This window comes from Pollachius pollachius (assembly GCF_949987615.1).
Source record: "Pollachius pollachius genome assembly, chromosome: 15".
NCBI lineage: Eukaryota > Metazoa > Chordata > Actinopteri > Gadiformes > Gadidae > Pollachius > Pollachius pollachius.
In genome coordinates, this window is record NC_136948.1 from 16,062,120 (window position 1) to 16,077,791 (window position 15,672).

The 15,672-nt window shown below is 46.3% G+C and overlaps 1 protein-coding gene across 1 annotated transcript; it reads left to right on the forward strand.

Moving 5' to 3' along the window:
• Positions 1-1,564: 1,564 nt before the first annotated feature.
• On the forward strand, positions 1,565-14,320 carry LOC307086738 (uncharacterized protein). The gene is made up of 12 exons (XM_079752046.1): positions 1,565-1,801; positions 2,739-2,821; positions 4,217-4,804; positions 5,435-5,487; positions 10,200-10,750; positions 11,388-11,484; positions 11,590-11,653; positions 11,752-11,812; positions 12,060-12,156; positions 12,806-12,922; positions 13,021-13,080; positions 13,209-14,320. The coding sequence occupies exons 2-12, from the start codon at positions 2,782-2,784 to the stop codon at positions 13,296-13,298; spliced, it is 1,818 nt and encodes a 605-aa protein (XP_079608172.1). The 5' UTR covers positions 1,565-1,801; positions 2,739-2,781; the 3' UTR covers positions 13,299-14,320.
• Positions 14,321-15,672: the final 1,352 nt, after the last annotated feature.

A 15,672-nucleotide genomic window follows, 5' to 3' on the forward strand; every position in this document is an offset into this window, starting at 1 on the left:
TGCTGTGCCTTATGGGGATAGCGCAGGTGCGGTCTGGTTGTTGTTGTGCTTTTGTGGCACGGTTAATGATCTGAAACTCAATTAGTACTCATGGGAGAGATTGAGCGTCATTTGAGGATGATCTTTCGTGGTTGCTGGTTGTTTTTTTTGGACAAGCCCGCATCGGCGCACCTTTTTAACTCAGAGCCGGGAAATCACTCCTTAAAGAGTTTCATAACGCTGAGGTCAGAAAGAGCCAGTGATCCATTTCCCCCCCCCCCCCGCGATGAAGACATGGGTGTGTAAAGCCCAGTGTGGCTTTGAAATGTGAGGATTTTTGCAGGTTGGGAGACGGTAACACGGAAAGCTTGACAAGGGCCTTGCTGCAAATCGGTTCTGTAGTAGTGCCCTGACAATGGGATAAACTTCTTATCCTACTGGAGCTGTAGGCTACTGCCACCCAGGTTCTATATCTGGTGGGTGCTGGAGTGTTTAAATAGCGTCACATCATGTGCTGCATTGGTACAGTTTATAGCTCTCCCACAGGCCTCGTCGGGACATGGGTGAGAGGGGGGTTGACGGGGTTTAACAGACACTCTCGATGCTGCCATGCTCCGCAGAAGTTGTATAGAGCATTAAATAAATGTATTGATCTCAATCAGAGGGCGGGTAGTAAGGTTTCACCCACTGCACCAAAACAGCTGCTTCTCTGAATTTCCCCCAACTTGTGTTAGAGAACTGCTGACATGACATGAGACTGTATGAGATACATGTTCTTATTTTAACATTGCAGGTGGAGGTGTTATTTAAGAAAAGAGTGTTTTGCACAAACAGGATGCAGAATGACTAATGTTACTAATTGTTTGGAGAAGGTTATGTTTACGACTGTTGCACTATTTGTCATCCCCTGGCATTTGCTGGGCCTAAACACATATATTTTGAACTGTATGTTGCATTGTATTCACTGAAAACAATCAATAAAACGATCAAAAGAATTACTTGTGTTATTTGAGTTGAAATTTCAACACTTTATTCCTATAGTGAAGTTATTTTCACTAATGTCACTGTGTCCTCAATGACAAAAGTAGGCGTTCTCATCACGCAGATGAATGACCTCTCATAAAATACTGTGCAAATTGTACAGGAGACCTCATCCTCGTCATAAATGCATGACAAAGGTGTGTGCGCACATGGTGATTGTTTACTTAAGTAGAGTTGTGATCTTTAATGACACTTTGGTGGGTTTAACTTTTTGGTCGATGTTTCATTTGGCCTAGACATTGTGATGAACCAAAATCGCATTTGCACTACACACTATGCATGTTTTATCCCTCACATGACCTTATCATTCGCTAATAATAAAGTTGATTAAAAATAATTCTGCACAATCATCTGAGAATAGAAAACAAATACATTTGCCATTGAGCAACAAATGTAGCCATAAAAACATACTAGCAGACTCGTCTCGGAAACCAGCCAATCAGATTTGAGATGTCATGAGAAGAGGGGATACAATATAATTTGGCGACTATTCCCTCTAGTGGATAGAAAGAAAAAACGTCCAACATCGATGCAAAGTTTTCTTTCGTTTTTTGTATGTCGGGTGCGGATTTATAGGATTTACCCATGTGATATTTTTTCCTCATCGTGTGGAAATAACATGTTTGCCTTTAAAACGAGAAGGACATGTTCTTGTGTGTTCTCTGCCATTTACCGCACACCCCTCCTCATAAGCTGAAGACAGCGAGGCGAAGTTGTGGATGATTAGCGCGGAGGGAGGGTGCACACAACAACGGGACTCGGCGATTAAGACATAAATAAAGTGAGTTGGAACCATCTTTATTTTGACCTTTAACAGATTGTTATACAACGCTGTCCCCAAAATAGTTTGAAGTTAGATTTATCTTTGGGGGCGCCCCAACATGACGTATTTGTATCTCATTATACTGAAATGTTGTTGATGTACATCAACGCATCCATCGGTGCATCGAAGTTTTGATCAAATTGCTCGTCGAGTATACCAATACCTCACGATTGTTTTAAATGCTAATTTAAAAGTCTTCTGACAGTCGTCTGACAAACATAAGTTTCTTAAGAGGGGGAACTCGGGTGAATAACTAACGCTGTTCGCTAAAGAGACGCCTCCACGGCGACCATGTGTGTCCCAACATGATGTCTTATCTTAGAATTTGGTTCATGGTCTTTTAGATGTGCTACAAAGGCTAACATTCGACTCTTAACAAGTCAAGTGCTTATTTAGAGTTTTTCAAAGCAATAAATTCCAGAGTTATGTGTTTTATAGCCCGACAAAAGCATAGTGCATCTAATCAGGCAGGGCTCATCAACACCAGACAATGAGCACATGATCGTTGTCTGGTGTTGATGTGCCCTGTCTGGTTTGATGCACTATGCTTTTGTCGGACAACCCATTCCAAATACCTTGTTATTTGTTTGCAACAGCAAAATTGGCATTCAAATGAGTACTTGTGCACACCAATGCTTGTTTTGTAAACTTCACTCCGCCTTGCCGGGCCCTGGGCTCATGATAACTCTGGAGAGGATAACCTATTATTTCACTTCTGTCAAGATGTAAGCTATAATCAGTGTATGAGAACCTGATGACACTGTCTCAAAAATAACCTGTTCTCAAGCTCAAAAAGTGAATGTGCTTCATAACATGATTCCTATGGCTAACATTGTATTTAAAATAATATATATTAACCCATATATTCAGATATTTTGTGTGTACGTGTTGGTAGGCCCCAGGAAGAAACAACTGCAGGGTGGCCATCAGAGTGCACCATGGGTCACTTCTCCAGCAAGGAAAGCCACGGGGCATCAGGTTGGTCAACACAAAAGGGTAACAATGTTGTCACACTGTGTGTGTGTGTGTGTGTGTGTGTGTGTGTGTGTGTGTGTGTGTGTGTGTGTGTGTGTGTGATTGACTCTGGATGTTGCCCCTTCAGTACCCCCTGTTCCCTAATTCTGGTAAACCACTTTAAGAAGCTCCTTCATGTTTTCTAAAAGGATTTTCAATTATATAACACAAAAAAGTACACGCACACACACACACACACACACACACACTCCTGGCAGTCTGCTAGTGAGAACAAAGCGAGCCCACTGCCAAGCCTCAAATACATATTCTCTTCTTCAGGGAAGAGGGGGAACTAATAAAGGAGGGAAAGAAAGGAACAGAACAGCGAGGAGGGGGCAGAGTGCGAGCAGACGGGGAGGGCGGTGTAGAGAGAGGTACAGACCTGAGGGACACTGGGGAAAGGACCACACATGCATAATGAAGGAGAGGATAAATAAAGGGAGAACCGGATGCCTGTGTGTATTCTATCTTTTTTTTTTTTTCAACAAATTACAGTCTTGGCTCGTCTCCGTTTTGATCACTCGTCTCGACGTCCCATCGCTGCTCTTCTGCACCATGAACCCACTGCTGTAACGCTCACCCCGCCACCCACCTCCACCTCCCCCCCACCCCACCCCACCCCGTCAGTGCCCAGCTGTGATGAATCGGCAGAATTCCCCGGCTCAGCACAAGGGCAATGGATTAATCATAGGAATCCTAATTTTGTCCGACACGCACGCACGCCATTTTTTTGCAGCGCATCCGCCTACAGACAGATGTGTACAAAGACAAACACACAGCCATACAAAACCTTTCCTTTGAGGCATTGTTCTGTAATTCTTTTTACTCGTACACAAAGACTATAGTGCGTTAAGGTCTGCAATGGGAAGATGTGCAAATAAAGTTGAATGATCTTGAGGTATTTTCCTATTACAGGGCGGGGGTCTGGAAAGAGCCTAAAACAAAGTTCACTTGTCTCATGGTCTTGCTATGCGATAGATGACAGAGTTTGAGTACGGTTCAAGGCCAATTTACTGCTCTCCCTTCGGTGTGTACCTCACCCACTCTTGGGAGCATGAGTGACGCAGCAGTAAAAACATAAAAGGGGGGAAAAAGAAGGGTTATAGGAGGAATGCCCATATATAGACGTATTGGATTGTGGTCCCCCCTCCCCTCTTCTGCCACCCAAAACCTTGGCAAGTTCATCTAGTCGTGCCAGATGCACTGAAACCTGGTCAACATTCTAGACTGGTTACTGCCAAGCAAATTCTTCTGTACTTTAGCTTTTCTTTCTGTATTCCCCTGTATATAGCTTTATGTCTAGGGAGCCATCCATTCGCTCTGTGTATAAGCATCTACCTTTGTCCGTTTCTGTTCTAGGAGGCCATGCAGATATCTTCCACACGCCTCCCACATCTCCCACCAACGAAGGACCTTCCCCCCTCCAAGTAAAATGCGCCAGTTCACCCCTATCCCCGCTCGTAGCCCCGGTGTCCTGTCCACCCCCAGTCCCAGCCAAAACCCCCCTCCCACCATGTACCGGGAAGAAATCCCAGTTGGGCAACGCGCCCAACACACCTACTCCAGCCCCCGATTGGAAGCCTCCAATCCCGCCCTCTACCCCTACCAGCGTCATGGTTGGTGGCTCTGGGAAGAGCCTCCTGACCTCGCCTAAAGTACAGGGGGCCACACCGGGGTGTAACGGGGGTCCCTCCAATTCCACTCCGGCCCCCAGGGCCCAGGGCACCCAGCGGTGGGGGGGCACAGCGAGCCCCAACAATAGCCCCGTAGCGCTGGACACCCCCGCCTCGCCTGACGACGGCCGAGCCGACCGCCACTGGAGGGAGACGGACAGTGGGCTGAGCCAGTCCCCAAGCAGGGAGGTCCCGGGGGAGGAGGCAGAGACGATGCTGGAGCAGTGTCGGACCACCCTGGGTCTGACTCAAGATGGAGCTCCTAGCACCACAGGTGAGACCGTCAGGACTGTGTCCCAGTATTTTAGGACTGCTTCCACTGGTTTTAATCACTTCTTTTTTTTTTGTCGATAAATCAAATCCTAATTTAGTCTACGAAATGTCACAAATAGTAACCAGAGTCCAAAGTGACGAATGTGCTTGCTTTATCTGACAAGCAGCAACAAAAAACTAAACTATTCCTATTACAGGGATCCATGAACCAAATATTTGAATTTAATTGCAAAGTAAAGCAGAAATCGTTTGTTATTGTTTGTTGTTCTTAATAAATGAAATGATTCATGGATTATCCAAATTAGATTTGATACATTTTCTGTCTATGGACTAATTGACTAATCGACTAATCTTAGTTTTAAGTGCTTGTTATTTTTCAACATTTATCTACTGTTTATCAATAATTGCGCTTGGGTTGCAAGATTTTGAATTAACCTGCCCTGCATTTAGGAAAATATATAGGTTGAAAGCAGGACATTGAACACCAAGATAATATAGATTTAACTAATGTTAGTTAAGGTTTTATCGCGGCCAACGCTATGCATTGTTCAACGCCATGATGGCTGAATGATAAACATGTATACATTTTCAATTGGACATTGACTGTCCACTTTCTGCATTCTCTCCTCAGAGTTGCTGAAGTGTCTTTTGACAGAGATCAACAGTCTGAGGACTAACTTGCAGGTAGGAGCAGCAAAGTCTCTGCATTCCTTGGTTGTGTTGTGAAACTATCAGTGCACTTTTTTCCTTGTTTATGGAAAATATTATCCTTTCCATTCTCCACTGAATTGAATTCATACAGATATGTAGCCCTGGAATTTTTAACACATGCCAAAGGCATGTCGCAGGGTCTTCGGGATGAATATAGAATTGTAAACAGGAAACGTCACACACGCCAACCTGACTGTGTGTGTGTGTGTATGTGTGTGTGTGAGACACTCTGATAACACCCCACCAACACGCATCCACATCCATTTTCCAGCAGTGGGAAAACTGGAATGCACCCCTCCCCTCGCCCAGGCTAATGGAGATCTTCCTGTCCTCCGCTCCTCCTTGGAAGCCCAGGGGAAGGAAGGAAGGAAGGAAGGAAACCCTTTCATATTCTACATAAGACTTTATTATCTCTCCTATAGCTCCCTCTCTATTCTCTCTCTAGCTTGCTGGCTGGCTGGCCGTCCACCTCCCGAGCCTCAAGGTTTTATTTTAATTTTAGCCCAAGAGTTTAGAGTAGCGTTTAGAGTAAGGTTTGTAACGTTTTGAAAATGTTGTTTGGAAAACGATAAGCATGTAACGAATGACACCATCCCACCCATGACTTGCATCACCCCAGGGCTCTCTCGTCTCTCAATTATTTTGGTCCACGGAGGCAACAAAAAGGATGGTAGATCTGAGGTGATGACTTTCTGAGCCATCAGTTGGAAGGAAGTGGTGGACTTTGCAATGAAAGTTTGTTGTGCAGGTTTTAAAACAGTTTGTCACGCCGCGTGTTAACGGAGCCTGTATGGGCTGACCCCTAACGACTGGCCCCACACCAGGCTCTGTCTGAATCAGACATCCTGCCTGCGCTCATTGGGTCCCCTGGTGCTTATGTTCATTGGTGTAGAAGAGATATTGGAGAGGGAGAGGAAGGGAGTGAGAGAGAGGCGGGGGGGGGGGGGGGGGGGGGCTGCTTTGGATGGTAATTTCCTGTCTGCTGTGTGTTCCACTTCCTGGCCCACCCTTATGAGGATTCTGGCTGGGGGATCCAACCTTTCTCCAGATCTGTCCCAGATCACAGCAGCACGCAGCAGCTGCAACACAAGTCCGCCCCCCGCCCCCCCCCTCCCCAATAGATTTAGAGTTAACCCCCACTTACCCAGTACAAGTCCAAGTGTTAATGTGCACACGATTACTATTGAACTGTCTTTATCTCGATCGCTCAATCTTTCTCGCTCCTCCATACATCCTTCTTGCCCATCAATCTCTCTGCCTTATTGTGTGTGTGTGTGTGTGTGTGTGTGTGTGTGTGTGTGTGTGTGTGTGTGTGTGTGTGTGTGTGTGTGTGTGTGTGTGTGTGTGTGTGTGTGTGTGTGTGTGTGTGTGTGTGTGTGTGTGTGTGGGGGGTATGCATTTTCAAAGAGAGGTAGCCTGGTTTGTCTGTAACCCAGTCACGAAAAATAAACCCCAGAGAAGTGTTTTAAGTTGGGGCTCCCCCATTTGGCTGATCTCTGCTGCTGCTCGGAGAGTTTGTTTCGACGGTATGAATCACCCTACCTCCCCTCACCCAGCCCCCTCCACTCCGTGTTCCTTTCCTGGGAACCTTTTTGTGGAGAGGGATGGAGAGTGGGTGGTGCCGGTGCTAGGGGAACGGTGGGCCTCATTTGTTAAGAAGACGAAACTTGTTTTATTTAGCCTCGCTGCCAGTATTTATTTATGCGTGTGTGCGTCTGTTGGCCCTCGCACGGTCCGGACACGCAGTCGCTCTTACTAACACAAATAGTGCACTGATCCATGGAGGGGGTGGCTGGAGAGGGACTGGTTCTAGGTTGGTCGGTTTTACCCCCACTTCCTCCTTGGCTTTCTTTCTCTCCCTCCCTCCCCCGCAGAGCTCCCCTGGCCCCCCCACCGAAAAGACAAGAAGTTTAAAAGAAGAAAAATAAATGAGCTGGCAACTTCTTCCCTGCTTTGCTGCTGATGATGAGTTCCTTCTCATCATCCCTTTCATCCATGATTACATTCCCTATTTCTCAACGCTTCCTTAGACCAAACATGCCTTTTTAGGGGTTTTGTTTTCGCCAAACCGTGCTCGTTTCCATGTTCTCCCGCATTATGCCTGTTCTCGTTTCTCAACACTCCTACGCTATCATTATAATAACTGGTCTTTAGCCTCCATTTTTCATTGGCCCTTCAAACCCGACTACTATCTAACATTTTTGGAAGCTTAAAGCTGGGCAATGTCAAGGGTCTTTGCTGCAGACAGATTCATTATAAATCAGGAATATTTTATTTGGTTATTATTAAGTTATTCTTTAATAGTTTCACGCGGGTAGATTGGGTATGTCTACTCACAGCAAAGAACGGCAACATTGTTGATGCAATTTGCCGTTCTTTGCTGTGAGTAGACATACCCAATCTTGCATACATTTATTATGAAGGCATGTAAAATTTGCATTCGAGGGGGTCTGTGTGAGGATGTGCATGGTCGCTGTTTCAAATTTGCAATGCAGTGCAAATGGACAGTTGGACTCGTGCTCTTTGTAATGTTCATTTGCGATGCGGCTCAGATCGTTTTTGGCTACAAACGGGGATCTTGTAAATCATGAGAACGGGCTGAGGAGGACGAGCGAGAGGAGATGGTTTATGTCTTGGTGACCTTGTGTTTTCGAACACATTGGAGAGACTGGGGAACGCATGACGAAACAGGGATGTTTCCCCCATGTATACGTCCAGAGAACAGGGTGTGGGTATTAATCCCGGGACAGATGTTACACACATATACACTCACACACTCGAAATCTCCTTGTGTGTTGGTTCCTTTCCAGCAATTGGGGCGTGTTTGCACATCCAGTTTGTGCCCATGTGGGCTGCATTGTCACACTAGGTCATGGCTAAGTTGTATATGTATGAGGGAGAATAAACATTCTTATCTCGGTGAGAATTGAGGAACTCCCCTTCCTGTTGCCTGAATGAGACATGCTGTAGTTGGAAGCTCCACATTCACCTTACAAAGTGTGTGTGTGTGTGTGTGTATGTGTGTGTTCACCATTTTAAACAATTCACCCAAATAAGTAGTGAGTCCTCTTTTTGCTCCCCACTTTCCAACCTTTCCACCAAATGCGACTGCATTTATTTTTTGTTGCCTGGGAAAGTGTGTTCCAACTTTTAATTTGAAACGGAGGATCTGTGTGAGCAAGCCTGACTCTGCACTCGGCTGAAAAGGAGTGTGTGCCTGTGTGTGATAGAATGGAAATATGATATGTGTGTGTGTGTGCGAGCGAGGGAGGCTGGGAGAGACTGCGTCCAGTATAATCGGGCCCAGCTGTGGTCTTGTGAGTCTCGCCGGTCAGATAAGGGGTGCGACTTGGCAAGGGTCCTCTCTCTCCTCCTCCTCACTATCCATTCTTCATCTAATTGCCTGCCTGCCTCGCGCCTCTACTCCTCTGCTGCGCTCGCTCAATTTCTCTGTGGCTTAACGTTTGCAGCAACAAAAGTCTGTGCAGGCCTTAAACCACTATATTATTAATGCTCTCTCTCGCTCTCCCCCCTTTGCCCCCTTTTTTTTTTCCCCCTACACATGCGCGGGATTGTGTCAAGTCATGTGTGCATTTTCACAAACGGCCTGTTCTTGCTTACCTCCTGGTTCCCGTTGCTCAGAGAGCTCTTTGTGGTTGTGTTTTGTAGCGTATTTGCGGAGGCAAGGTTTGTGCACTTCCAGGCCACAGAGAGTCTGAAGGAATTCGCCGGAACTGCACATGAATACACGCCCCTGCAAACTCCACTTCCCGATTCAAACTGCTCCTTATTTCCACAGAAAGGCGATGCAGGGTTATAATGAAGGCAGCCGTGTTGGTTCGGGTGATGAAATACTGATGAGTCGTATTTGAGTGGAATTATGTAAGGGTTTATTTGTATGATGAAAGAAGTGCATAAATACACCTTCATCTTTTGCTGTGGTAGTAAACGAATGGTTATGTCAAACCACACAACGTCAGGATTTAAAATCCGGTACCGTTACTGGGGATAGAATCGGGGGCCAGATAGCCTAGCGGTTCAGTCTAGTCAATAGTTTACCTGTAGCCTGCATCCCTGAGAAACATGGCTAACCCCTACCTCCTTATTAATGACCTGCATCTAAAAAAATAAAATCTCACTTTTTTATTATGTAATATAATAGTGATTTTTATTGGTCCAAACGTGTGGTCACTTGTCATTACAAACGTAACCCATGTGACCTCACCTGACAGGTAGTAATGATTGTTTTTGCGACCGTATTGGCTGCTGACCTTTCAATGTTGACTTTAGCTTAGGTCTACTTCAGAGGATGACCTCATCAGAGGTCACTGTCCCCTACTGCCTCTCTAGGCTTGCTAGTTATTGCTGTTGATTCGCTCCGACCTTCCCCTCCGCTGTTGGCCAAAAGGCTGATCAATCAAGATTACATCGATGCAGGATTTGATAACTTAAATGCCCTAAATGTAAATGATCAGATAAAATCTTTGTAAGAATATATATTCTGCTTCAATCAAGTAGAAGTAAAAATGGCTTTATCAAATTATGAACTGAAGGCCATCTCCTGAAAAATCTTTGGGGAATTCAATAGCTTGGGAAATCAAACACTTAAAAATGGCAGCCAAATGAAAACAACAACTTAACTTGAACTCAACGTCCCAACATTTTGTCTTTCCCTCCCAATGCAGATGGAGCGCATGGAGTGGCTGCAGTTCCAGACTGACCTCCAGGTGGCGGTGGCGGTGGCGGACCGTCTGAGGGCCGAGGCAGAGGAGGACCTGTTGGCGCTAAGGGTGGCCCACAAGGAGGTGGAGAGGGAGCTGGCGTCCGCCCATCAGAGGCAGAGGGAGGCTGACACGCAGCTGGAGTCTCTGAGGGGCGAGCTGAGCGAAAGTCTGAAGAAATTGGCCACCGCCGCCCAGGTGCATGGCAAAACACAGGCCCAGGCCTCAACGGAGGCCCGGGACAGGCCCGACTCTTGCACCAACAACCACGGAGGCCTAGTGGGAACGGACAGGGGCAGGACGAGAAGCTTGCACGGGCTAGGGCGAGAAGGGACGGCGAACAGGAGTCTGAATGGACCGGCGATGCCCAACGCTGTCACTAAGGGGGAGGAGACTAAAACAGAAACTCGGGGCGTGGCTAGGAGGTACATGAGAAATGTGACCGGTGAGGGCGGGAGCAAAGAGACGAGTCGAACCAATGAGACGCGGAGGACAGGAACTACAGAAAGGTCAAGGTGAGAGGTCAATGGTGACTAAAGTGGTGACTTGTGACCTATTCACCTATAACAGATTGTCTAAAGTTTTCAGCAACGAAAAGTAGACTCCTAAGATTCTCAAATGCGTGTTTGAATTAGCTTGGAAGAAGCTGCACCATCAGACACCTGTGATACAGAAAAGCTGAAATACGGCACGTGTCAACCCTGTTGTCAGAAGTTTCAGAAACCTGACCTGATTTTATTAAGACTTCTATATCCAATAAGCCTACCATTGGTGCGGAGGCTAAAACAAACCGTGTGTGTGTGTGTGTGTGTGTGTGTGTGTGTGTGTGTGTGTGTGTGTGTTCACTCATCTTCATGCACCAATTATCACCCATTTCCCTCGCTGGATACCATTTTCCTATGGCTATTATTATGGGAAACTGATACCCATTTTTTGTCGACCGATGTCGCCAGGTTTGTGGTTGGCGGTGAATGCACTCCCATTTTCTCCTGGCTCGGCGGGGACACTTCAGTTTAAGGATTTTTGTTAGAATCACTCGATCGACTGCAGTTAAAGTGGAACCAGGGTTCCGAAAAATCCTATCAAAAACAGTTTGCCTGGCTGCCCAAGCCTGTCCATTATAAAGTGTGTGTGTGTGTGTGTGTCATACAGAAGTCTATCCAGAATAGCGCTCTCCTTGGATTCCCACACGCCGCACAATGGAACCTCCCAGTCCAACTCTGGTAGCACGGCCTCCTGTACAAACAAGGTGACCCATACCCACTCCAGGAGCATCCACTCTATCAGGGTCCAGTGGCTAACAACATGCTAACGGGAGAGCCACACGTTGATCAATGTCATTTCCTATTTTCAGAACTCGAACCAACTTAGAGTGCAGAGAAGCTTGGACTGGCCAGAGAGCTCCTCTGCGAACGCCGGTGTGTACATTAATTTATATCTGCATACAAAAACACAAGGTGTTGTGTTGGTAAGCTGCTGCTGTCGTGGTGGTGAACAGTTTGGGTGTGTTTTGTAGGGAAGCGGGAGGAGCTTCTGAACAAGTACAACTCCGCCCTCAGTGAACTGCCTCCCACCAAGTGAGTGCATGCACGCACACGCACGCCATGCATGCACACACACAGATTTCATTCTTCGCTGAGCCCTCAAGACGCAAACCTTGAATATTTAATAATGATCCAACCTACATGGTACACGGTAGATGGGCATAATTGTTCCATGTTGGTGGGCTTGGAAGAACAATCGCAGATGATTGGCCTTTTTTGTGGTTGCTTTCGCTTTGTAAGGCGGGAGCCGTTCTCACTTCCTGTGTGTTTTCGTGGCCAGGTCCCAGGACGGCTTCAACATGCTGCTGCGTCGTCACGGGGGGTCCAAGCGCAACTCGCTGCTGCGTTGGTGCCAGAACCGCACACTGGGATACAAGGTCAGCACTAACGCTGATGATCCTCACTGGAAGGAGGGATCCCCCACTCTGCGTTCCTTCTCAAGATTTATCCCTAGCTAATTAAGGGAGGTTTTTTCCCTGCCCTTTAGGGGGCTAGGGTTCGGGAGGCGTCATGAATATATGGCCTGTTAAGCCCTTTGAGACTGTAGCTGTGATTAAGGGCTATACAACTTGAATTAATGCTGGGGTTGGAGTTTAGCTTGACTTGAAATGTAACTTTAACTGTAATGATCTTTTATTTTGTTAACCCGTTTATTGAGGGTGGTTTAGTGAGGGGGGGGCACGTAAAGCAAAAAATGACGGTGGTGCTGGGGGGGACCGTACAACACTGGACATTTGTAGAGCACTTTATGGACTTAACATGCAGTCGTCCACGTTCTTTGCTGTAGTGTTCGTTTCGTGGGCAATCCTCGATACTAACTTGAAAATCCTAGAAGCTGCTGTATTTAGATTTGGTAGGGTGGCCCTCAGCGTGGCCAATCACATTTTTGATAGCAGTAATTGAGGCTTTTTTGGTTGCTTTTTTTTTTTAAAAATCTGTTTAAATAAATGCTTTAAGAGATACTCTTCATTTGCTTTTTTTTTTTTTTTTAAATGACAACCCTATGATGTTTTCTGTCAACCGCAGAACATCGACCTCACCAACTTCAGCAGCAGCTGGGTGGACGGCTTGGCGTTCTGCGCCGTCTACCACACGTACCTCCCCTCTCATGTCCCCTACCCCAGCCTGCAACCGGAGAACAAGGTCTGGACCCGGGCGCACCGGCCGGCTCAAAGCTGTCCAGAATAGCTTTTGTTCCAACTCAAATTGGTTCTTACTTATTGACTTTCTCCCCCGAACAGCGGGAGAACCTCAACCTGGCGTTCAAGACGGGCGAGAACGTCGGGATCACGCGCTCACTGGTGCGTCTTTTGTGCACACATGCGATCCGGTGGTAACATCGCGGCAAACTGGACGCATGCTTTGTTTTGTCGGTCCATACAGGCTGCTTCAAAAAGTCGTAATCAATGTATACCTGGGTGTTTGTTAGACAGCGGACGAGATGCTGCGGGCGGGGGGACCAGACTGGCAGCGTGTGCTGAGCTACGTGGAGAGCATGTACCGCCACTTTGAGATGTGACCCGACAGCTCCCACCCGCCATGGAGACGGGACGGACTGACGTCCAGACCGATGGACCCATGACCACACGGATGCTTCCGAAGGCCGGTAGAACGCGGGCGAAACAAATGTCTGCCGCGTCCGCCTCAACCGGTAACTGAACACCTCTCTCAAGAGATGTATACACCGACCACGCCCTCCTGTATTGGTCGTTGGTGTCGCCATTGCTTAACGAGGACGGGCACGCCATTGGCCGTTTGAGGAGCAGGTTCATTCCTTTAGATCTGTCAACCCTTTTCAGAGGCGTCATTGTCAAACACGGGTGTCACTCATAAAGCTAATCAAGGGTTGGCTCCTTTTTATGTAACAGGGCCGGGGTACTTGACTAATCCCTAGTTGGGCCAACAACACCCGTGGCCTGGTACTATAAAGGAGCTGACCCATCATTAGTGTAACGAGCACACCCGTGCTTGTCCCGCGATGACCTATCAGGGATAGGCCGTACGATCAGCTGCAGTCCTATATACATACTGTCGTCACAGCCTCATGAGATGGTACTGCACCACAGTCAGGTCAAACACTAGATCAGCACTTATCGCCGTGCCTTTTTAACTGATCCGTGAACTGTGGACGGTGTCATATGTTCATGCCTGGTTACTCTATGCACACTCTGTTAATATGCACTTTTGTCCGCACTTTTTGTGAGATTCTTCTGCCTGCCATTGGCACATTAGGGATATGTTTGGTGATGAGTTTTGTCTAATAAATGTTTTTTGAATAATGTTAAAATAAATATATATATCTGAATTTGAATTCCCTTAACCCATTTAGCTACAATTAAAATGTGACTGCAGTTTTTCTAATGGAAGCTGCACACCACGGACGGGCTATAATGGAAAGTGATCCTCATACGCTTGCATGTTTTTTTTATATACACATCTTGCTATATTTTCTAACCCTTTCTTCAGTGGCCAAAGTGCTGTATTGAAGAAAGAAACATTGCATAATTATTTATGCAATTATGTTTGTGAAAATAATGCCAAATAAATAAACACTGAAATTAATTGAGCACTGCTTAATGATTGTTTTATTTTAGCAATGTTTTCTTCTAAGTTATGAAATAGATAAAATGTTCACTTCATTAGGCGCTTACACAGAAAGATGAGCTGTACGACCTGCCCTCAAAGAGTAGATGATTAGTATCTTATTAGTGCTCCCCAAGAAGTTTGGCAATGTTTGCCTTCTGTAGACTTTAAATAAAATATAAAGTATTCATAACAGAAAATGATGATGATGCGGCCCCCTGGTGGAGCATCCTCAGAATGCAGCAAGACCCTGTACTCTGGTCTCGCAGAGACAACCTTAAAACGGAATAGGCTGAGACTAGTAGCAAACCACCCCATGATAAAATATACAAAATGGAACTTTTGCCTTGTATATACTACCATCTGCTGGTTCGAAACAGGAGATGCATCATAAGTGTTGACCATCATTTCAAACCAACTGCGTGATGGGTGCACGGCATGGCGTTCTGTGCCTTCCACCTCACATACCTCCCCTCTCATTCCCCCTACTCCAACCCTATCCAAATGTGTATTTATATATAAAGGCCTACAGCGTTATTTTGCAATTGTCCCTGGTAACTTCCCCTTTTGTCACTATGTGAAAGAAGAGGTCACACCTTCCCGGTTCCTTTATCGAGCTGACCTTTGGTCTCTGAATCTCTAAAACAGCATATACAGTATAGGATCGCAGGACAACGAAGAAACTTCTATAGGTCAAAACACTTGTACATCAGTGTTGGGTATAGGGCGATGCTACAGAGTAGTCTGCTTATTGTATATGTGTCCCTCAGAGAAAATGTCAGGACACCTGAGACAAAGGTCTTCTCATTAAAGAATCAATGGGGCCTAAACGTCCCAGTATTTAGTGGACTGTGTAGGGGGATTGTTATTATTCTGTGAATGGGCTGAAGTGAAACACGCCCAAGGCGCAAGGTATTGTCTGTGTGTGTGTGTGGGTGGGGGGGGGGGGCACACAACAATGTCTGACTAAAACTATGCTTGTGTTTTGTTTTTGCTCTATATCCCTTTCTCCCCACGGGATCCACCTTAGTCATTGGCAAGAAGAGAAAGAATTACGACAGGGCCTCGTATGTCAGTAACAGAGTATGACTGCATGTGAGGGAGTTTGAGCAGGTTAGAAGAAATGCCACTCGCTGTTAGTTAGTGAGGGTTTAAGGTTGCGTTAGTTGTACGGCCAGAGACACCAGCTAAAGCCAAGCTCGGGAAAATGAATGCATTTGGTATCCTTGGATTATGGCTTGTGAAATTGTTGTGTTTATCGGGACCTGCTTCGGCTCAACTTCCGTCCAGGTAAAAAGGGCTATACTATT

Coding starts and splice junctions, on each gene's coding strand:
- LOC307086738 (XM_079752046.1), top strand. CDS start 2,782: ATGGGTCACTTCTCCAGCAAGGAAAGCCACGGGGCATCAG. Junction 2,822..4,216: donor GGAAAGCCACGGGGCATCAG/GTTGGTCAACAC, acceptor TTTCTGTTCTAG/GAGGCCATGCAGATATCTTC. Junction 4,805..5,434: donor TGGAGCTCCTAGCACCACAG/GTGAGACCGTCA, acceptor TTCTCTCCTCAG/AGTTGCTGAAGTGTCTTTTG.